This window comes from Lipotes vexillifer, unplaced genomic scaffold (genome assembly GCF_000442215.2).
Source record: "Lipotes vexillifer unplaced genomic scaffold, Lipotes_vexillifer_v1.1 scaffold496, whole genome shotgun sequence".
NCBI classification, from domain to species: domain Eukaryota; kingdom Metazoa; phylum Chordata; class Mammalia; order Artiodactyla; family Lipotidae; genus Lipotes; species Lipotes vexillifer.
In genome coordinates, this window is record NW_006786690.1 from 8,005,711 (window position 1) to 8,028,698 (window position 22,988).

General features: G+C 54.1%; 1 protein-coding gene across 2 annotated transcripts in view; it reads right to left on the bottom strand.

Annotated features, from left to right (window-relative positions):
• PAX7 (paired box 7) overlaps positions 1 to 22,988 on the bottom strand; it is a 102,038-nt gene that overhangs the window by 36,456 nt on the left and 42,594 nt on the right. For both annotated transcript variants that reach the window (XM_007459253.1, XM_007459254.1), the window contains exons 5-7: positions 10,437 to 10,636; positions 2,554 to 2,719; positions 1,191 to 1,393 (exon numbers count right to left, since the gene is read on the bottom strand). In XM_007459253.1, the coding sequence (XP_007459315.1) occupies positions 1,191 to 1,393; positions 2,554 to 2,719; positions 10,437 to 10,636 (569 nt within the window). The remainder of the gene's footprint in view (positions 1 to 1,190; positions 1,394 to 2,553; positions 2,720 to 10,436; positions 10,637 to 22,988) is intronic.

Genomic DNA, 22,988 nt, shown 5'->3' on the forward strand with positions numbered 1-22,988 from the left:
GGGATGGGGGCGGGGCGGGGGTGAGAGAGCTAATGTTTATTTGGCCCCTATTCTGCGCCAGGCTCTGTGCTAAGTGCTTTGACCTGTTAGCACATTGAATGCAGAGAACACCCCTCTTAGGAGGTTAGCAGCTCTCTGTTTAATTACTCTTTTGTTTAATGGGGGATAAACTAAGGCTCAAAGATGCTTACTAGCCTAACACCCTGAGCAGTGGAGCTGGGATTTAAACCCCCTCCAAGCCTCACCTTTTCTACCACATTACAGCTGTTCAGATAGGTTTGCATCCCATGTGTTCTCACCACAGACATGACAGAGGTGTCTCAGAAAATGGGAGGCAAGGTAAAATGAGACTTGGGTTCAATTCTTTCCCCCACGGATATTTGAGAGCCTGTTACAGCGACAAAAATGAGCTCAGCAGTTCTTCTAATTTACTAGGATTTCGAGCATCACTGAGTCCTGTTCCCCAAACCCACCAATAACCACATCAGCCTCAGCCTTGTCTTTCTGGCTTCAACTAAAGATGGTCCCACCACTTCTAATAGCACCATCAGGCAATGAGTGACTTAACCAGCAACCAACCACATGTGAGTAAACAGAGTTCCAAGACCCAATGAGAGTAGAGTTCCCGGGCTAGAACCATCCCTCCCCTCCCCACCCATTGCCACAGTTCTCTCCACCAGTAGCACGTGGTCCTTTCTTTCACTCATTGGTCACTCCTAGTGACCAAGGTGGGAGATGGAGCCCAGGATAGAATCGAGGAAAGACTCCCGATTCTAGAACAAAGCCCCAACCAGTCAGCATCCCACAGGAAATGGTGCAAGGCTCCCATCAACGTGCTGAAAATGCCTGACTTTTATGGACTGAACAGCCATGAGGGGGTTGATGCGCCAGTTTAATAAGCTCTGGGTGGTGAGAGATATGGAAACCTGTGATGGAAACCTTTTCTCTGCATCTGCCTGCTGGGTCACCCAGGTCTGTGGCTTGAAGAAGATAAACCCAGGGTGAAGGGTCACAGCATAGTGACAAGTGCAGGTGGAAGGAGCATCCCCGCCTCCCACTTAAGCTCTCTCAAGGTGTCCAACAGCCATTCTTCCCCAAGAGAGAGTCAGCCTGTGTCCCCCAGAGCCCTCGCTGGTTGGACTGGCGATCATCTGAGGATGGGACCTTGGGCGGGGGTCAGGGACACCTACCTGAGGAGACAGGCCATTGCTGACAGGGTTCATGTGGTTGGAGGGCGCTGCCGGGTTCATGAAGCTCTCGGAGTAGCTGGTGAAGCTGTGGCGAGCTCCGTAAGCAGAGCTGGTGTCCGCGGCTGCAGCGGCCGCAGCCAGGCCCCCCTGGTGCATGGTGGACGGCGGGAGGGGCTGGGGCCGGTGCACGGTGCTGCCCCCATCTGTGGAGAGACCCAGGAGAGGGCCTGAGCAAGTGGCCTCACCCCAGAGGGCGAGGGAGGGCAAGTACTTCCTGTTTGGAAGGCAAGACCTGAGCCTCCTCCTTCTCCCAGCCTCTGTCCACCAGATGGAGCGGGGAGGTGACCACCTCTTGCTACTTGGGATGGGACGACTGGCTTCTGGGCAGGACACTACAGACTGGCAAGTCTTGACTGACTGCCAATCAACATTCCAGACAACCTCTAGGCACCTACCATGTGCTGGTCTTGTTCTCAGTGGTTGGCACATAGTAGGTGCTCAATAAACATTACCTGGATTGAAAGTCAGATCTCCTTGAGGACTGTGTCAATCTGCCCAGGCCTGTCCCGACAGCACTTTGTGAGTGCCGACCACTCACCAGGTGCTTTTACAAATAGCGTCTAAGGGTATGAAGCAACAGTGCTTCCCATTTTACAGATGAAGAAACTAAGGCTCAGCGGGCTCAGGGCCCTTGTGCAAGGTGACAAGGCTAGTGAGTGGGGCGGGGGGGGTCAGAGTTTGAACTGCCGTTCTGTTCCTAGCTGCTGGGCTGCTCTTCCTCTCTGTCACAGCCCCTCCACGTAGCCTTCTGGAAGATGGGACCATCACCCTTGGCAACAGTTCAATTTCTCATCAAAAATCACAGGGAGGCCTCTCCTCAGCTCCTAGAACTCTAGCCTGCCAGTCCTTTAAGAGGAGGCCACGGGGCTCCATGAGGCAGAAGTCAAGTAGCAGGATTCTTAATGTGTGCTGGGGGCGGAGGGTGGGAAGGGGAGGGCAGACTGGGGGCCAGGAGCCAGGGAGGGAGGGGAGTTACTCTTCTCTGCCCACCATCATCTCTTCTGCATTTTAATAAGACCCAGGAGATGCATGTGACTTTACAGTTTGAGAAGCTCTGTTCTAAACATGTGCATGGAGGCGACCTTGTTTATCTTCACCTGGATGCAGAGCCAAGTAGTTCAAGGGCAGGACCCCATCTCTTTTGTCTTAATAGTCTGTCCACATGAAAGCAGACAAACAGCCATTAAAAAGAAACCAAATACCCTCTTATTCTTTCTCTGTTGTTAAGGAAGGAAGGAGTGGGTGGGGGTGGAGGGGAATGAAAAGGTGTGGCTGAGATGCCAGGATGGGGCTGAGCACTCACCTTGGGAGATGGTGGTGGTGGGGTAGGTGGAGTCTGGCAGCTGGTAGGGGGGCAGCGTGGGCATGCCGGTGGGCGGGAAGCCGCCTGGCAGAAGGTGGTTGAATGCTGCCAGCTGGTTGGCTCCTGCCTGTTTACGCCAGCGGGCACGGCGGTTACTGAACCAGACCTGGGGGATGGAGAGCGGAGCATGGAGAGCCCTCAGCTTGGCTCCTGGCAGGGAGCTGAGGCACGGCTATACCCTCCATCCAGCCAGCATCCTCTTCCATGGGAGGAAATCCCCACCTCCCTGCAACTTGGAACAGTTTGCAAAGTGATTTCATAGGTACAATCCCATACTGTCCTCCCGACCGCCCAGTGAGGAGGTCATTATCATGATCCCCGTTTTACAGATGAGCAACCTGAGACCCAGAGAGAGTCGGGGACTTGTCCACGTGACAGGGTGGGTCGGAGAGGCACAGCCGGGTCTGAGTGACTCTCAGTCTAGTGCTCTTTCCCTGCAGCTGCTCCCGCCCTCAAAGATGTGTGACCACCCTTGTTCATACACATGCTCACTCCTCACCTCCTCCAGGAAGCCCCCAAGGAGGAGGCCGCATATCCGGAACCCACCTGAATTGAGACCCACCTGCCGCACTCAGATGTGAAAGCTAGTTCTCTGTCCGGAGCCTGAGGCCCTGCTTGGCTTTCGCTGCATGGGCCCCCTTGATTAGGAAAGCCCACCTTCCACAGACACAGGGATCGATTAAGCACCAGTGGGAAGATAACCTAACATCTTTTTTTTTTTTTTTTTTTTTTGCGATACGCGGGCCTCTCACTGCTGTGGCCTCTCCCGTTGTGGAGCACAGGCTCCGGACGCGCAGGCCCAGCGGCCATGGCTCATGGGCCCAGCCGCTCCGCGGCACGTGGGATCCTCCCGGACCGGGGCACGAACCCGCGTCCCCTGCATCGGCAGGTGGACTCTCAGCCACTGCGCCACCGGGGAAGCCCAACCTAACGTCTTTGGGTCTCCCTTTCCTCCGAGACCTGTGCTAGCTCTTCATACGTCTGTCCATACATAGACCCATGAGGCCTGCCCCTCTAGTCCCATTTACAGAAGGGGAAACTGAGGCTCAAAGAGGTCAAATCACTTGCCCAAGGCCACACCGCTAGTCTGTAATAGATGTGAGGTTCAAACTTCAATCAGTCTGACTTCCTAGAACCTTCTTGTCTGGATTTGCAGCAAATTCCCTGGGACGAGCCAGAGAAATATTAATACAAGAATGAGTGTGCAAAACGGGGCTGCTGTGAGAGAATGTTTCTCCACCTCTGGACTTTGCACACGATGTTCCCTCCAACCTAAACGCCCTTCCAGGGCTGGCTCCTTGGCCTGCGGGGCTCAGCAGAAATGCCTCCCCCCTGCTCCAATGAGGAATCCCTGCCTCAAAAGTAAGTCCAGGGCTTCCCTGGTGGCTCAGTGGTTGAGAGTCCGCCTGCTGATGCAGGGGACACGGGTTCGTGGCCCGGTCTGGGAAGATCCCACATGCCGCGGAGCGACTAGGCCTGTGAGCCGTGGCCGCCGAGCCAGTGCGTCCGGAGCCTGTGCTCTGCAACGGGAGAGGCCACAACAGTGAGAGGCCTGCATACCGCAAAAAAAAAAAAAAAAAAAAAAAAGTAAGTCCAGGCAGGTCCCCATCCCCTCCTATCAGGAGGCCTCCAGCTGTGAGCTGCCTCATACAAACAATTATTGTCTTTATCTGTTTCTTTGTTTCCCCTTCAGGCCCTAAGCCTCACAGGCAGAGGTCAAGAATTCCTGGCCCATGGCTCACAGCTCTATAGGAATACTTGTTGAATGAATGAATGAATGAGTGAATGAACAAACAAACAAATGAACAGTGGAAGGCAGAGATGGCTCCGGTGTGCCTTTGCTGGTGCTTGGCCACTAGGCTCAGTGGGGAGTCCCCCCCTGGTGGGTGAAGACACGGATCCCCTGGCATGGATCACTTAAGACACCCAAACCTGAGGGCAGTCTCAGCAGGGATGGAGGGGTGTTTATGGCCCCTGGTATCGGTTGTCCTTTCTCCGAGGGGAGAAACGGTGTTCAGCTTACCAAGCTGGATGGACAGAGCAGCTGGCTCTTACCCGTTAAGAATTCACAGAAAAAGGAGATATGGCAGCCAAATCAAGATCAAAAACTGGCTCCCAAATAAAATGAAGGTCCTGGCTCTCCCCCACCTCCCTAAGCGAGCGAGGGCTTCCCCAGGGGCATCCTGGGTGGGATGGATGCTTGCCAGTCCGACTGAGGCAGTGTTACCTGCTCCCTGCTTCAGACGGAGGGTGTGGAGAACGGCTTTGTTTTAAATCAGCATTTCCCAAAGGGTGGGGCTCCCCCAAAGGCGAGTGACACAGATGATAAATAACCCTGAACCACTCCCATCTCTTCTGGGCCTGGGGCGTGTGGAAGAGAAAGTCTCAGCTTGGTGCTCAGCATCCTTCGGGCCTTCCTAACACTTGCCAGTCTCCCTGTTTAAAGCACAGGGAGGACACCCTGGCAGGTGATGTTTTCCGGCAGGACTTTCCCATGTTGTCTTGTTTTCCCTTGTGTGAGTGTTTCCAGTTGCCTTACTTTTTATGAGAGTGATATGCATGTTTATTTTAAAATACACTGATTTTGGGCTTCCCTGGTGGCGCAGTGGTTGAGAGTCTGCCTGCCGGTGCAGGGGACGCGGGTTCGTGCCCCGGTCCGGGAAGATCCCACATGCCGCGGAGCGGCTGGGCCCGTGAGCCATGGCCGCTGAGCCTGCGCATCCGGAGCCTGTGCTCCGCAACGGGAGAGGCCACAACAGTGAGAGGCCCGCGGACCGCCAAAAAAAAAAAAAAAAAAAAAATACACTGATTTTATTTTAAAAAGTAAGTGACAGGGCTTCCCTGGTGGCGCAGTGGTTGAGAGTCTGCCTGCCGGTGCAGGGGACGCGGGTTCGTGCCCCGGTCCGGGAAGATCCCACATGCCGCGGAGCGGCTGGGCCCGTGAGCCATGGCCGCTGAGCCTGCGCATCCGGAGCCTGTGCTCCGCAACGGGAGAGGCCACAACAGTGAGAGGCCCGCATACAGCCAAAAAAAAAAAAGTAAGTGACAATACAGATTATATGCAAATGTGGCCAAAATCCTGAAGAGAGTCAGAGAAAGACTTAAGTTTGGGACACCATGCTCTAGTTTTGCTGCATGCAGCTGTTTCTTCGGCATGGGTCATCTGTTCCTCAAACAAAGAGGACTCAACCAAGTTGGAAGCATTCTCCCCCTTTCCCTTCCTTTCCCTCCTCCTTCCCGCCCTCCTTACTTCCCTCCTTCCCATCTCAAACTGTTCCTGAGACTCCACTCTGTGTCAAGCAGGACAGTAAGGATAGAAGGTGAGCAGGACGCAGTCCCAGCCCTCAAGCTGCCCTTGGCCTGGGCACACGACAGATAAGTCAAAGGACAGCTGCTCTCTGGTGCAGTCAGCTCAGATGAGGTGGCATGCAAGGTGCTATAAGGAGGTCTGAGGAGGGGTTTCCAACTCCTCTCAGCATCCAGGAGGACTTCCTGGAGGAGAGGACACGTCTTTTGCTTTTTTTTCCTCTCCTCGCTTCTTCCTCACTGTCCTGTCTCCCCAAGGCTGCCTCCACCACAGCAGGCACCTCCGTCCTCACAAAGTGTGCCATGATGGGACTCTGGAGCCCAACTGCCTGGCTTTGAATCCTGCCTCTGACTCTTAGCTAAGATGGGCAAATTCCATTATTCCCCTGGGCCTCACTTTCTTTGTTGCTAATAACCACCTACCTTCTTGGTGGTTCTGGACCTCAAATGAGTTAACACAGGCAAAGTGTTTACTTAGAACAGCACCTACAACTCTTATTCTGCTGGAAAGCCTCCGATGGCTGAGCTGGAAAGGCTCTTAGCCAGTATGTGCTACAAGCTTCCTATTTACGTACGGGGAAATGGAAGCTCCAGGAGGGAGAGTGGTGGCCCCAGTGTCCCACCCAGAATCCCTGCTCAGGGCTGAGTTCTTTAAAAGTAGAGGCTGCATTTTATTATTTACTTTTGGTCCTTCCCTCAGCACCTAGCCCTGGTAGCAGGACACTGTAGGAATAATCAGTTTACCGAGCTGAACATTTCACCTGTGGCCCTTCTTTCAATGTAGCACCGAGGAAAAGAACACGACGGACAGACTTGCGCTCGGGTCCCGGGACAGGCACTTACTAAGTGTGTCTTTAGGAAGTTGCTTCTCTTAGTGAAATCTCAGGTTTCTCACCTACAAAATGGAGAGACTAATCCTCCCTACCTCCTAGGATTACAGTGAGAATGATGAAGATAATGTATGTAGGGTGCTGAGCATCGTGCCTGGCACATAGAAATGCATCATAAACGTCATCTAGTGTAATGAAAAGATTTGGCGTAAGTTATTACTTAGCCAGTCCCTCTAGTGCCTCCAAAATGGAATTCTGTTCAGAATGCGCCCAGCCCACCCCCAAGCCAATAGCAGGGTTCCGATTTGGGGCCATATGTAAAGAGTTGCACACAGCCTGGTCTCTTGGTGCTGGTCATCTGAAGGATGAGATGTTTTCATAGGCAGTTGTGGGAGACACCTGGGGTGGTCTCGGGACCTATCAGGCCTGCAGCCTCTGTTTCTAGAAGAAACACACAGGCTCAGGGATCTTGGAGCTCAGGACGAAACAGATTTGTTTACCTGCAAGGAAGATGTATGCAAAGGTTGGCTTCGGGACCCCAGTTGTTTAGAAATGAAGATTCTTCCAGGGAAAGGAGTCATTGGTCCCTAGGCACGCGTCCTCCTGCCTCACGCCCCTTTCCTACCCTTCATGGTGGTTGGGCTTTCTGCGGGCTGAGGTGGGGCGTCTCCACCAGCCATCTGGGGTACCATATAACACCATATAATGCCCTGCAGGCTTCACAAGGAGGTTCCCGACCCTCTGCTGGGGAGCAGGGCTGGAAGGGAGGCAGAGGGTGTGACACACTTGACTGATAGAACCCCGCCTGACATATATTTACCTGCTTCCTTGCTTATTTGGACATCAGCCCCATGACAGCAGGGATTTCTTGTCTGCTGAATCCCCTGTGCTTAGAACAGTGTCTGGCACATAGTAGGTACCCAATATGACTGCCAGATGAATGAACCTGGCAAGGGTGGTCAGAATTGGAACCACTAAGAATAGGTGGAGTTTAATGATAATGGCCCCTACTCAGGGCACTTCTGTGTGCCAAGCACTTCCTGACTCTGTGTCTGTGTGTTTATGTGCAATCATTTAATCCTCAGAACAAAGTGGACCCTAGTTTTGTCATCTCCATTTTGCAGATGAGGGAACTGAGGACCAAGGGAGTAAGTGATGGAGCTGGAATTCACACATGGGCGTCTGGCTCCGAGACCACTCTGAACCACTCCAGTATCCCGTCTCCCGGCACCATTGAAATGTGATGACATAGGACTGCAAAATCCCCGAATCATAGACTCTGAGAATCAGACGCCAAGACCTTAAAAGTATACAGCCCTAAAATCAAAGCAGTGCTCAGAGGGTTTCAAGGTCCCTGCTCCCTTGTCCACATCAGGAACCCTCTCACCAGGGTCTCCGATCCACTGGACATTGCACTTTTCCTTGAACGCTTCCGGTTACAGGGATCTCATCACCTCACAAGACAGCTCTGATAGTCAATAAGTTAGGATCCTAGAACTTTAAAGAGCCTTAGTGCTCATTTAGTTTGATCCCTTTATTTATAGATGGGAGACTAAGTCTCAGGAAAGGAAGCTGACCTGTTGGAGGTGACACAGCTGATCAGAGGCAGAAACAGATGGGAACCCGGCCTGTGGCTCCCAATCTTGTGTTTTTGTCCCTGCAGACCTTTATATGGGATTTAGGACATTGTCCTATCGGCCCTGGTCTCCCCCCCCCCCCACTCCGAGGGGCCTCTCAGAGCAGCCGTGTCCTCCAAGCCTTCTCTTCTCTGGGACAAATATTCTGTTATTCCTGTCTTGAGTTTTGGGTCCGCCCTTTGTTCATTTTTAAAAATCTCAACATGTATTGATCCCTCCTCGGCTGGGATCAGGCCAAGTTCTCAGGCTAAGGGTTGTGGGGAGACCTCGCCCCACCCTGGGGGAGCTCAGAGCCTGAGGGGGGAGACCCCACCCCGCCCTGGGGGAGCTCAGAGCCTGATAGAGTAGTCAGCACGTGGAGGGCGGCGTCCTTGGTCCCCTCACCGTGAGTTTGCCTGGGCTCTGGCTGTCCCCCCTGTTCCCAGGCCCCCCTCCATCCTTGGACCTTGAGTGACACCTGTTTCTGAGTCCCCTGGGCCAATAAAAGCACTGCCCTGACAGCCAGGAAATTTTACAAGGAGCGGTCAGGCTTCCAGGTGGTGGGAAGCAGCCGTGGCCACCAGACGTGGGAATGAGAAAGCACCCAGGAATGTGCCCAGAACAGCTGCAGGGGGATCAGAGGCGGGGGAGGGAGGCTGGGGGCTGGGGGGCAGGCTCGGGTATCACCCCGGAGAGGAGAAGGAATGAGATGAGCTGGCTGCTGCCGCCTGCCCCCTTCCCCTCAGGACCTCCTTCAGTGGTAGCCAAGCGTCCCCCACTCCAGGATGGGGGTGGGGAGGGCAGAGGGAGGTACGCTGGTCCCCGGATTGCTTAAATGCCAGTTTGCTTCTAGAACTTTATTGCTTTTCAAATCCCAGGCTCTGAGTCCATTTCTTCCTTCTGAATGGCTAGAACCTGGGCTTGGCATCCATCAGGCTTGAGTTCCAGGCCCAGCTCAGCCTCTGCTGAGCTCTGTATCCCTCCCATGTCGCTTTTCTGAGCCTCAGCTTCTGTGCCTGCGGCTTGGGGAGTGGCCATCCCGACCTGAGAAGGCGGTCTGTGCTTCCATCAGGTCACATAGGAGTAGCCCCCAGCACTGCAGCTGGCATAAGGTAGGTGCCCAACAGAGGCTGGTCCCCCCTTGGATAAGACAGAAGCGCCCCCAGTGAGCAGTTGGGGGCGGGACCTCTGTAGACCCGCCTCCCCCATTCACGGAGAAGCCAGGCCAAGAATGGGCTCCCACAGGAGCTGTTCATCAGACCCCTCTCTTCCTCCTCTGCACCCTCCTCGACCCACCCAGCCTGAGCCCGTCCCAGCTGGGCCCCTAGAGACTCTGACTTAGAGAACTGTAGACCTCGTGGAATCTGAGAGCTCAGCTTGGGGAGCGGAGGCAAGTCCCCCCCACCCCACTGCAGGCCTTGAACCCCAGACAGACTCTGCTCTTTCCATGCCCTCCCTTCCCCCAGGCCCACTGATTAGGAGCCACGCACTTTGAGGGTGCAGAGGGCGTGTTCTAGGTCTGCCCACCCTCCCCCGCATGCTTCTAACTCACCAGGAACATGCTCCCAGTCGGCTTGCATGCTTCCCATAACAGGAAACTCATTACCCATCTTAGGAAGCTACGTCTGTTCTGGAATTTGTGTCCTGATTACTTCCTCCCCTCCTCAGAGATTTGGAGATTTTTCTACTCCCTGAGCTCCCTCTCTTGTGACTGAACCAATGTCTTTCCTTCCTCCCTCCCTCACCCTTTTCTCCTCTCCCTTTCTGTCTCTCCCTCCATCCCTCCTTCCCCCCCTTCCCCCCTCCCCCACAAAGTTCCTATGGGCAATCCGAGTCCCCACTGCCGCTCCTGGCTTCCCTGGGACTGCCTAGGGATTAGTTAATCAGTCAACATTCGCTGCCCATTTACTCTGTAGCAAGTGCCAGGGTAATACTTGCCTACACGGTTCCTGGATCACTTGCTGCAGAACCTCCATCCCCACCCTGGGGGGTGCCCACTAAACCCTCTGACCGCGGCCACTCCCACCTTCCCAATCCTGGTCTCCGGATGATGCCCCAGGCGCCCCCTCACCTGCACTCGTGCCTCCGTCAGCTTGGTCCTCTGCGCCAGCTCCTCCCGGGTGTAGATGTCCGGGTAGTGAGTCCTCTCGAAGGCCTTCTCCAGCTCTTCCAGCTGCTCGGCTGTGAACGTGGTCCGACTGCGGCGCTGCTTACGTTTCAGAGGGAGGTCGGGTTCTGACTCCACGTCCGAGCCCTCATCCAGACGGTTGCCTACAGCCAGGTGAGAGGGAGGAAGAGGGTGGGGTCCCGGTGAGATGGAGGGGTGCTTTGTGCACACCTGCAGGCCACCACGGCACTGAGCCTCAGATCCCTCCTGAGCACAGGAAGGATGATCCCCCCCCCCCCCCCCCGAGCGTGAAGGCTGGGAAGCAACCTCTCTGCCCAACCTTAGGGGATTGGTTAAATACCTTATGGCCCAGCCATTCCTTTAAAAACATAACCCCTGTAGTTGGGCATTTAGGTTATTTCTACTGACACGGAAGGATGTCCATGACATAGCACTCAGAGGGTGGTTTCATGATGAAACACACTTGTCACAATTCCTAGAACTATATTCTCCTAAAGGGGGAGAATTTTACTGAATATTCACTGCACCTCAATAAACCTGACTTTAAGAAGAAGGCAAGGGGGCTTCCCTGGTGGCGCAGTGGTTGAGAGTCCGCCTGCTGATGCAGGGGACACGGGTTCGTGCCCTGGTCCGGGAGGATCCCACATGCCGCGGAGCGGCTGGGCCCGTGAGCCATGGCCGCTGAGGGAGCCTGTGCTCCGCAGTGGGAGAGGCCACAACAGTGAGAGGCCCGCATACCGCAAAAAAAAAAAAAAAAAAAAAAAAAAAAAAAGGCGGCGGCAAGGTACAACCAGTGCGTGGAGATCAATCCCACTTTTGGAAAAAGCATGCATAATACATTATAGAACACTACACTCAAAAGACTAACAAATGTTAACCTTCAGGGTGACAGAATTTTTGTTTTCTTTTAAAAACTTATTTATAGTTTAGTATTTCTTAAATGATGATCATTTAAACAATGACACTATTGCATTTTTGGAAAATATTGCAAAAACTAACAAAAGGAAGAAGCAGGAAGAAAGGAAAGGTTGGAGGAAGGGAGCAAATGCTTGTGCCCAGGGCTGGCAGTCGGGAAGCCTAGATTCCAGGCTTGGTTCTCCCCCAGATGCCCTGAACTGTGACCCTAGGAAGGCTACCTTCCCTCCTTGGGTCTCAGTTTCCCCATTTACAGTATGAAGCGTTTGGACTACGTGACTTCCACACCCAGGCCCTTCCTGGGATGTTCCAGGATCACCGAGTGATCTTACAGGCTGGAGGAGACCTCGCCCGATGACCTTGGCCACAGCCATGACTCCCACCACATCATCCCCATTAATTTCCACCCTGGAGCCTAGGGGTAGGCGAAGGCCTTTGCTTCCTGTGCAGAGAGAGCCCAGGAGTCTGGCCCTGGATGGGCTGTCAGGACAGGAATTTACTTCTGTCCCAGGTCCAGGTGATGGAGGCTGCAAGAAGGGCTTGATCAAGCTCCTCAGCAGTCAGGGCTGAAGACACCCTGGGGGCTGAACTGACTCTCCACCCCCATCAAACTTGCCCATCCCTGATCCAGCAGAAGGAATGCTAGCAAGGAGCCCCCTAGCCAGGGCTCTGAGGCTGCACCCTCAGGAGCATGGAGGAGGGGGCTGGTGAGAAGAGGAAACCAGGGAAGGGAGAAGAGAAAGCGGCAGAGATGGCCTTCCTCCTCCCCACTCCTGCTTTCTCCCTTTTCTTGTTTCATTTCTCTCTCCCCTCCCTTTCCATCTCCATCTTTGGTATCTCTGAAAGTACATCTAGGTTTTGTCATTCATTCATTCCCCAGAGCATTGACAGAGCACCTGCTATGTGTCATGCGCAGACCACGTAAGCTGTGTTCTGGAAGCTCACCTGAGTCAAGCTGGAAGAGCCTCAGAGATCATGTGCTCACACTACAGACGGGAGGAACTGAGTCACAGAGAAGTAACATCACACACCCAAAGTCCCTCAGCATGTGTCCACACCTACACTCAGACCCTGCTCTCCTGTCCCCCATCCTGTTCTTACCCAGTGGCTTCAAATGTTGGTTATACAGATAGGTCTAGGCTCCTCCCACAAGGGACAACTGTCCCCCCATCCCTGAAAAAAACAAAGCACCTAGTGCAACCTCTTAGATGTCAAGTAGAGGTGAAGGGAAAGGCATTCCAGGCGGGGGGAAGAGCATGTGCAAAGGCCTGGCGTGTCAAAGGGCAAGATGCGTGATGCCATCATGGGGCTGCATCCCCAAGATGCTGCATCCCCCAGAGGCGATGCTCCTCTGCCCCAGACCCCCTTTCCCCCATCCTGCTAACACGGCCATCGGGAGGTCATCCCTGCTTTTCATTGGCTGCTGATTGTGACGCCACACAACAAGGGAACCAATGGCAAGGAGACCTGCCTTCATGGCTGCCTGCCTCACCCCTAAAGGCAGAGACCTGGGGTCGGATCCAGCCACCCCCCTGCCCTTTCCCAACTGCCCAGCTCCCTGTCACTAAGAGGAGGCCAGAACGCTCACAGCTGGCATGCCGGGGTGCTTTCCCCAGCACGTCTGGGGCTCAGAGCCAAATACAACTAATCCCAAGGATTCACTTCCTGAAACTCACTGCATAACTTCGATTTTCTGACGTTGACAAGGAGAGAGCCCTTGGGGCCTCAGAAGGAGAAAGCTGAGATTGGCAGGCAGCAAGGGAGGCCAGCCTGTAGATGGGGAATGCGACACCGGGTTCTGTCCTCCAGTGGGGACCCTTGGGCTCGGACAGGAGCTGAGATGGGGAGCAGGGCTGTTGGGGGCAAAACCTATGGGTAGAGATCGTACTCAGAGCTGTGAGGTCAGATCGGGGAGGAGATGGAGAGCCCCAGCCTGATGGAGAAGGCACAGCCCTGTCCTGGGAGAACCCCCAGCCTGATTAAGTCTCAGTTCAGTTTAGAGCAGTGCCGTCCAATAGAACTTTCTGTGATGATGGAAATGTTCTAGATCTGTGCAGTTCAATACGGTAGTATCAGCCACGTGTAGTACCAAGCACTTGAAATGTGTCTAGTGCAACTGAAGATCCGAGTTTTTCATTTTATTTCATTTTCCTTCAAATTTACTTAGCCGCACGGGGCTGGTGGCTACCCCACAGGACAGCGTGTCTTTAACACCGCTGGTCTCTCTTTTTAGCAAGGAGAGGACAGGCCTCAAGATCTTTCTGCATGCACTAGTCTCCAGATAGAATTTAATGACATTGTTTGTTTTTAGGATATTTCTTTTTATGGTTCCCATCTGTTTATAGGACGTGACGGGCGTATTTCATTTACAAGAGAATTCGTTTCCTTGAATTCAGGTTTTTTTTAATTTTTATTTTTATTTTTTTGCGGTACGCGGGCCTCTCACTGTTGTGGCCTCTCCCGTTGCGGAGCACAGGCTCCAGACGCGCAGGCTCAGCGGCCATGGATCACGGGCCCAGCCGCTCTGCGGCACGTGGGATCCTCCCGGACCGGGGCACGAACCCGCGTCCCCTGCATCGGCAGGCGGACTCTCAACCACTGCGTCACCAGGGAAGCCCCTGAATTCAGTTTTTAAAGATACTTTTGTACCAAGTAAAATATTAAGGAAATAGTAGAATAGGCTGTAGGACTGTAACCAAAATCATGAGTGCAAGGTAGAGATAAGTTCAAGGTGCTTCTGTTACTAGACCTTGCCCAGCCTCAGTGCCCACTCAGGCCCCATGTGCATCGGATGCTCTTGCCATCCAAAGTACTTCTGGCTTTCTAGGTGCCTCATGGAATTCTGTGTTTATTTCTTCCTCATCTCCCTGTCCCTCCTCCCCCTTATTGAGCACAGATCTGGGATCTCCTGGAGCCCAGAGAGACACCCAGATGGAAACCCAGACTAGAAAAGGCAGAGCAGGGCCCACAAGTCTCTGTTGATTGAAAAGACCTGGAATGATCCACTAGGATGATGGTGGTTGCCATAACAACCTTCTGGATGCTGAGTGGGGAGAGCAGGGCCGTGTCCCAGTAGCTGGGAGATCCAGAGAGATCTCAAGAGAGCTGGACTACAGTCTGTGACTGCAGGCCCCTGGAAAAGATCTCCCGCCTCCATCCCGGCCCATCCCAGGGGAAGAGACCCCCACCCCCATGCTAGGTTGGAGCCACTCCTTGGTGTGCCATCCTCATGGCAGGTCTATGAAGCTGGCACTATTGGTTCTTTTACAAAGAGGGAAACAAAGCTCAGGAAGGTTCAGTAACTTGAGAGCGGCCACATAGCCAGTAAGCCCATGCTCATTCCTGGAGAGGGATGGGGCGGAAGGACAGGTTGAGAGGGAGTTTCGGGGGCCCTCTGGGGCAGCTCCGGTCTAGTCAAGAGTCCTTTCCTGGGAGGCCTGACACCTGGATTCTGAGCTCTGTCTCCACCCTTGCTGTGTGGCCTTGGACAAGTTGCATCCTCTCCCTGGACCTCCACTGTCTCAGAGGTAAAAATGAGGATTATGATACATCCCTGCATGCCTCACTGGACTGCTCTGAGAACAGAATGAAATGAAGACTATGGGAGTAATCTGGAACATGTAAAGGGCACATGAAGCATTATTATTATTATTGATGAGGATAATGATGATAATAACAGAAAAAAGGAGCATCAACGTACTCCTACTCATCCAGCAGAACCCAGATGGTGGGTGTCCTCCCCCAGGAAGCCTTCCTGGCCCATCCAGGCCAGGCTGGTTTCACTGCTCATCCTTGGAGCTCTCAAAGCCCATCAGGAGACATCAGACTTGCCTGTTTATGGGTCTCTTGGTCCCACTGGACTGGGAGAAGGGACACAAAGAGCCCTGATGCCACCACATCACCTTCACTTTGGTTTCCCCTGTGCTGCCTCTCCCCCCACCCCACCCCTGGGAACCCTTTAGCCTCCGAGTTAAATTAATAGGATTAGGTGGACTTGGCCACAGAGAGGCCCTGCTGGCTGGGGCTGAGTCCTCCATGCATTGGAAGCTGGTTGCCTCTTGGTGAAGCCTGGGCAGCTGGCACAGGGTGGGGGACACACAGGGAGGGGTACATGGGCTCACATCCATTAAACAGAGGCTGGATTGGGGGTGACCAGTGGGGGAGCAACCTCCTGGCCATCTGCAGCCCCTGCCTTCCTGCTCTGAAGCAGGTCTGGATAGAAAGGTCCCAGTGGGGGTGGGGCAGAGCCTGGAGCTGGTCTGGATAGCCCCAGGAGAGGAATACGATGAGGGACCCTCTCACTGCGTTGCCAGATCCTGTCTTGCTTAGGGATGTGAGGAGTCCACTACAGAGCAAGGAAGAAACAGCCCCTCCCTTGGGGCCCTCCCGATCTTACGGGGGAGAAAGAGCCTCTGGCTTAGGAAGCTTCCAGTCTGATGGAGGAGGTCTCACCCCTGTGATAGGAATTTCCCAGTCTGCTGGAGGAGACACTACTCCCAGATGAACTGGGGCCAGGACAGGCATAAACGAGGAAGACAGCTCCGTGATTTGAGAGCAGCCCGAGGATAGAATAAGGCATGAGAGGGTGACAAGAGCTGTCTGGCTTGTCAAAGCTTTAGGGTGGACAGGAGCAGGTCTGCTCAGGTCAGAGGCCAGCTCAGGCCAGGTTGATGGAAGTGGAGAGAAAATCGCTGGGGGGCAACTCTCCCGTTCTCTACCCCAGCCTCTGCCCCCTCCTTTGAAGTGTGCTGAATTTCACAGCCACTGACACGGGGGGCCTCAGTTACACCAGCGAGGCCCCACCATCATTGGCCCTGCCCACATGTCCAGACTCACCCCGCCACTCCCTGTCCAGCTCTCAGAGTCCTAAATGACCCAGCTGGGCGGTCTCACACCTCCCTGCCTTTGAACTCTAGCCTCCTCTGCTCGGAATGCCTCACCCTTTCATCTGTGCACTCCTGTTCACCCTGCAGAACCCAGCTGGTGGGTGTCCTGGGTCCATCCAGGCCAGGCTGGTTTCACTTCTCATCCTCGGAGCTCTCAGAGCTCATCGGGAGACATCAAACTGGCCTGTTTCTGGTCTCTTGGTCCCACTGGACAGGGAGATCCTTGAGTCCAGCAGAGACTGTGCCTGGCACACAGCAGGGGCCTAATAAAGCCTCCTTAAATGAATGGAGCTTGGCAGAATGCTCAGAAAGTTCCTTTCAAACTCTGACACACTGCAGTAGTCATGAGCCTATACTCTTGTGCATGCACTCTACAGTTGACAGGCCCTTTCATAGTTCCAACACTAATCTCTCCCAATGGAGGCTCAAGCAGGCAGGATTAGCCCCATTTTACAGACGGTCGGTGAAGTCTCAGGCCAGTGAGGCCGGGAAGAAAACCCAGGACTTGGGACTCCCAGCCCAGTGAAAGCCAACTTTGCTGTAATTCCCAGGTGATGGAGAATTCCATTTCTGATCATGAAAACCCAGGTGCCTTCTCCTCCATCCCACCCTCCCAAACTTTCTCTGTTCTCCCTTTTGCCAAAGAAAAGCATGGAAATGAGATGGTCACAATTTCTGGACCTACACACCCCTCCCTCAGAAGGCAGGAGGGAGCTGAGCCATCTCCAAACCTAGTCCTTGTCATCGAAGATCCGTGGAAGCCAGCAGTGGCCCTGAGGGTTGGGGTCCTTATCTCAGCCCCCCAACTCAGAGACGCCCTCCCACCCCGCTCCTGAGCTCCCCCGTCCCCGCAGCCTCCCAGCCCAGCCTTTATTACAGTTTAACACAGGCCGGCTCACAGCCGCAGCAGAGAAATGAATCACATAATAGTTGATATGCGTTTTAATCAAGTAATTCGGGCAGAGCCGAGAGCCAGCGAGTGTGGGCTGGGTGTCCCTGAATACCAAACAGGCCTGGGCGCAGGTCTTGGAAAATGGAAAAGTCATTTACAGCTCAGCTGGGGGCCCTGGGCCGTGGCGGGCGCCCTCCCAGCCCCTCCACAGGAACTGCTCAGCTGTAACCAAGCGTGGGGTTCGTGCAGCTCAGTAGGCCCGGCGGGAGCTGGACCAGACAGCACACAAGGCCTGGTGAAGGGGGTGGATGGAGAGGAGGGAATCAGACCCCTAGTCACACCTCCCTGGAAGCGACCCCTCCCACTCACCTTCTCTGCCCAAACTTCTCTTGGGTACCCTTCTCAGCACCAGCACCCAGGCATCCAGGTCACAGACCTTAGGAGTCCTTAATAACCCCTTTGCTCTCCCATCAAGGCTCACAGGCAGTCAGCCCAGCACCAGAAGTGGGTGATTCAGCATGCCGGTTAGCTGCGAACCCACCCTGCCACTCCACCCTGGCCCTGCCCCAGAACCTGTCCATCTCTCCCTGGACTCCAGCAGTTGTCTCCGGCCCCAGCAATCGTGGGCCTTTGCACAGGCTGTGCCCTCCGCCTGGAACACCCTTCCCATTCCCCTCTTGGCCTGCAGTTTGCTGCTGGCTGGAGCAGGGCATTGAAAAGCACTGCTGGGACTTCCCTGGCAGTCCAGTGGTTAAGACTCTGTGCTTCCACTGCAGCGGGCGCGGTTTGATCCTGGTCCTGGAACTAAGATCCTGCAAGCCCAGCGGCGCGACAAAAAAAGAGAGAAAAAAAAAAAAGCATAGGCTCCCAACACAGTTTGCCTGGATTCTGTAGATTCCACACGTGTAAAACATGGATAATGATGGGAATCCCCTCCCCGCAAGAACCACTTTCCTTGCTTTGCAGTTTTTCCGCAGCACATAGCGCAGTCAGATATGCTAAATATTCCATTTTATTGCCCGTGGCCACCCCCCTCCCCACATCATCCTGGCCCTCACTAGAGTGCAAGCTCCAGGCAGCTGGGCGTTTTTGTCTCTTCTGTTCACTGCTGAATCTCCAGTGCTTGGCATAAAGTGGACACCCAAATATTTGTTGAATAACGGAAGGAATGAGTAAATGAGTGAGTATATTAAGGCCAGGAAAGAGGGCCAGAGACAAGCGAGCGCTCAGCAAGTGTGAGCTTCCATCAAGCCTCGTCATTTTCCCACTCAGTTTGGGACCATTCCTCCAGGAAGCCTTCTGGAGGACAGCACCCTCTCCATCTGGGTCTGGGGTGCCCACCTCTGTGTCCTCACGGCTGGGGCTCAGCCAAACTGTCCCCGTGGATTCATTTCAGTCCTGCTCTCCAAGAGGCCTCCCGAGGGGTCGGGAGGCATTGGTGAGGTAGGGGTCCAAATAGGTTCTGTCTGACTCCAAATCCTATGCTATTTCTCAGCGACTGACGGAGACCCAGCTTCACTCTGCCAACTCCAAGAGGAGAGGGAAGGGAGGAGCGTGTCTTTAGGACGCCTGGGTGGGACTCTCACTTTGTTCATAACCTAAACGTGAGAAAACTTTTCCTTCTCCCGGAAGTCCCCATCAAACCCCGGCAGGCTGCTTTTTTTTAAAAAAAAACTCTGAACCTTTGGTAGCTGATCTGCATTACAAAATAGGAGGCCCACATGGGGTATTCTCTGATTGTGGCTTCTATGCTCGCAGTATGGTCCTGTCCTCAGGCACTAGAGGGCGCTCTTTATACATTCCTGCCAGGAAGGGGACTATCTAGGAAGAAGGATGCAGCACCGTTTGAAATGGTACTGTGTGTAGTTGCCATCTCCAGAATTCAGAGCCATGTTTTCTCACGATGGATCCAGAGCTCTGTCTGCACCAAACCGTGAACCAAGCCCAAGTCACGTGTGGGAGAGAAGAGTGGGTCGGTAGAGGGCTGGAACTGTCTGAGCCAGCACTCAGTCAGGGGAGACTTCCTGGGGACAGAGAGTTCAAAACTAATGTTCGCCTGCTTAGGGCAAGAAGTTGAAGCTGAAGAGTGGTGATTAGTGCTGGGTAGACGGCAGAGCCCGCTCTGTCAGCTCCTGAAAGGGGGCTTGCCAACGGGGCTCCGCCTCACAGAGCGTGGCCGAGCCTGTCACCGGAAGGCACTGGGAAGAGGTGGGCAGAACAGAAGCCGTGGGATCAGAAGCACCTGAGTTTGAATTCTGGCTCTGCCCCCTACCGCTATAGATGCTGAATGTGTGATTGAATTCCAAGCCTCATTCTCATCCTTTCTAAGATGGGGGTAGTGATGGGAGTCAAGGAGGAAAGGAAGAGAGAAAACTATGTCCGGAGGCTGAGCTCCAACAGTGCGGGTGATGGGCCCCCCCCAGCCCTGGCTGAGCAGACCCCGTCTCTCTTCTCATTCAGGCAGAAGCCTGGCAGGCGGGGAGCCGGCACTCTGGGCTCAGTCCCCGACCTGTTGTGTGACCCTGAACGTGTCACTCGTCCTCGTGGCATCTCCATTTCCCCATCCACCCACGGGAAGTAAGAACTGCCATCCGCCTGCCCCTCAGGCTGTTGGTGTAGCTGCACGGATGGAAACCTCGAGAAATCACCAAGGGGCGCCTCTGATGCAGTGATCACAGCCTGCTGCCCTACTCACTCAGGAAAGTTATTTCGCTCCTCTGGGCCACAATTGCCTCATCTATAAAAGGAGGAAAATCACATAGTGCTGACCTCACAGAGTCGTCGTACATGACAATTAAATGAACTACTGCAAGACAAGGCTTACAACACTGCCACGTATACAGTAAGTGCTCAACATATGTTCGTTGCTATTATTATTGCTATTACGATCGATGCCCGAATACAATGAGAACTTCCTCTCCCTCTGGAGCAGGAACATTTGCCTGGCACAAAACTCGAAGGCACAAACCCAGCCACATCCACGGACCCCGCATCCCATCCCCAGGGGGAGCCGTCCCAGGAGCAAGTGGTGCCCATGGAGAGGAGAGGTGCAAGGGTCTCAAGTAAGCCATCCAGCTGGGGCACCAGTGCTGGCAGGCATGAAGGGGCCAAGGCAGGCACTCAGAAAGCTGGGCTGGGAGAGGCCTGGGGTGAGGCCTCCAAATCAGTGAAGGAGAAATGGCAGCACCTGGGGCCCCAGTGGCCAGACGAGGCCGCCCTGCGTGGCGGCAAGGAAGAGGCAGCCTGGCCACCCGTCAGAGCCCCACAAAGCCACTGTGAAAGGACCACACGCCTGGGAAGTCAAGCCTGCCCAGACCCTCCTTCCTCCACCTCCCAACCTCCACTCCCCCTCCTCAAAGCTGGAGCCTGGAAGGCTGCAGCCACTGGAAAGTCGTCACAGAAGGTGGGATGGAAAATGGTTTCAGGACCCCGGCTCCATCCATCAACCCTCCTGCCTCCAGGCTCAGCTCTGAGGAAGCACTTAAACCTGGGGCTCACTGAACCCCGAAGACTGGGCTCTGTGACCACACAAAGTCTCCTACAGCACGACCGGGCAGGAAGGCCACAGGAGAATAAACATAAAAAGAGCTGCTGATGTGTTTTGAGCTATGTGCCTTTCTCGTGGTAAGTCACGTGGTCCCATGATAACTCTAAGAGGTGAGTGTTACTATGAGCCCCATGTTACAGATGAGGAAACTGAGGCTCAGAGGGACTAACTTAGTGGCAGACTGACAATTAAACCCGGGCAGCTTGCCCCTGAGTCCCTGTCTTCACCATCAAGGTGACCCCTGTGAGCCTGGCATTCAGGGTCCTCCCTGCCCTGCCCCAAATGTGCCTCCCCTGAAGGTCACTGCCAGGCCTTTGTACCCTGCGGTGGCCTGGGATGGTGCCCTCACGCTAGTTCCTACTGTCTCACTTCCCCCATCCTTCAAGTCTGGACTTGAAGTCCACCTAGTCCAGGAAGCCCTCCATGACTGCCACACCCTGAGCTCTCTCCTGGAATCCCTGTGGCATTTGCCCCCATGCCACCCTCTCAGCACATGGCCTCGACTCCTGCTGGGGGCTGACAATTAAGTTTGTGGGCGTTTTTGTTTGTTTGTTTTTAGTTTTTCGCCACACCTCATGGCATGCGGGATCTCAGTTCCCCTACCAGGGATCAAACCCATGCCCCCTGAATTGGAAGCGTGTAGTCTTAACCACTGGACCACCAGGGAAGTCCCAACGTTTTAAGGCTTGTGTTCTGTTTACCTTATCAACCAGTTCGTAAAAGGTTTATTTGAACTTCTCGAGGATGGGAACTAGGTCTCCCCCATCAAGTTGGGGACACTCCAGAGTAGAGGCTTCACCTTCGCAATAAGACTGGCAGCTTCTTAAAGCTGGAAACTATGTTTCTTCTGTTATAACTGGGCATTACCCCAGGGTGGGGTGACTGGGCATAGCTCTGAGTTCCTATCATTCTAGAATGTTCTTAATAACAGTCTCCCATGGGAACTGCAGCTGTCAGTTAAACGAAGAAACCATGGACCTTGCCCTCCCAAACACAACAAGGAGAAATGACTCAAGCTTCCTCAAAGTCATAGGTTCTCTCTCGGGACTCTGGGCTGATTCCTTTTCCCTCGGGAGCCATTTCTAGCCGTCCAACTTCCATCCAGCCCCACCTCCATCTTTCTTTAAATGGGGCTCCCAGAAAACCCTGAAACCTAACATCACATTGCATATCAAGGTGCACCTTACTGGGTGCCCCACAGACCCACACGGACAAAAGCCATAGCAGTTACCGTCCACCGCCACGGAAACAAGCGGATTTCTCAGAACCCTACCACCTTCGAAGAGAACCACTCATACACGTGGGCAGTGCTGTGAGTGTGGGTTTGAAAGTGAAGCAGGATCACTGGAAAAACAAGTCAGACCTTTAATGTCGCTTAATGGAGTCCAGCCTTCCTCCTTAGGAGCAGAAAGCTGTACCTGGGAAGCCCACCTAACAGAACAGACTTCCCCTCTGCTGTAGACCGACACCAAAGCCTTCAACGTGAGTTACTTCTCCAACTATTGCTGCCTCCGGGAACTCCAGATTAAAATACAGATAGTCACTGCAGACGTGACACCCCCAGGCCTGCTACAGGCAGCTGGCACCCCGGCCAGAGGAGGGGACCATTACCTTGCCCAGAGGAGGGTCTCCAGGGAGCCTGTGGGCTGCTTGGAAAGACTATAGGGGATTCCAGACTGGATCCTGAAGTTTGTCCCTGACTTTGTCTCCAACTTGCTGTGTGACTTTGGCAAGTCTAAACCCCTCTCTGGGCCCCCTTTTCCCCATCCCTGAAAACCAGAGGTCCTCCTGGGTCTCCAAGAATGACCCTGAGAAGGGGGCCTGGGCTGTATCTGATTTACCCATTACTTCACACTCCAGAACCCAGTATAGTCACTGGCATACGTAGGGCTTTGGCTAAATGTCTGTTGCTGGATGAAAGAACGATGATGGATGGGGCTAGTGAGGAGCTCCAGAAGGGATTGGGATTCTAAGCTGGGAGTGCAGTGTGGGCTACAAGACACCCCAAGATCATCTGATTCCTGTGGGGGTAAAGAAGGATGGATTTCGTGACCCTCGTATTCTGCCCAGGGCCAACCCTGCTTGCCAGTAGTCCCCAACGCTTCTTCCTCTCTTAGGGGAAGGCGGTGGGGGAAGGCTTTTCCCCTCCCCGCCCCTCCCCCCTCCCCTCCCTCCTCCTTCCCCTCCTCCTTTCCCTCCATCTTCCCCTCCTCCTCCTTCTCTATTTGCCCCTCCCTGCGCTTGGCGGGGGGGTT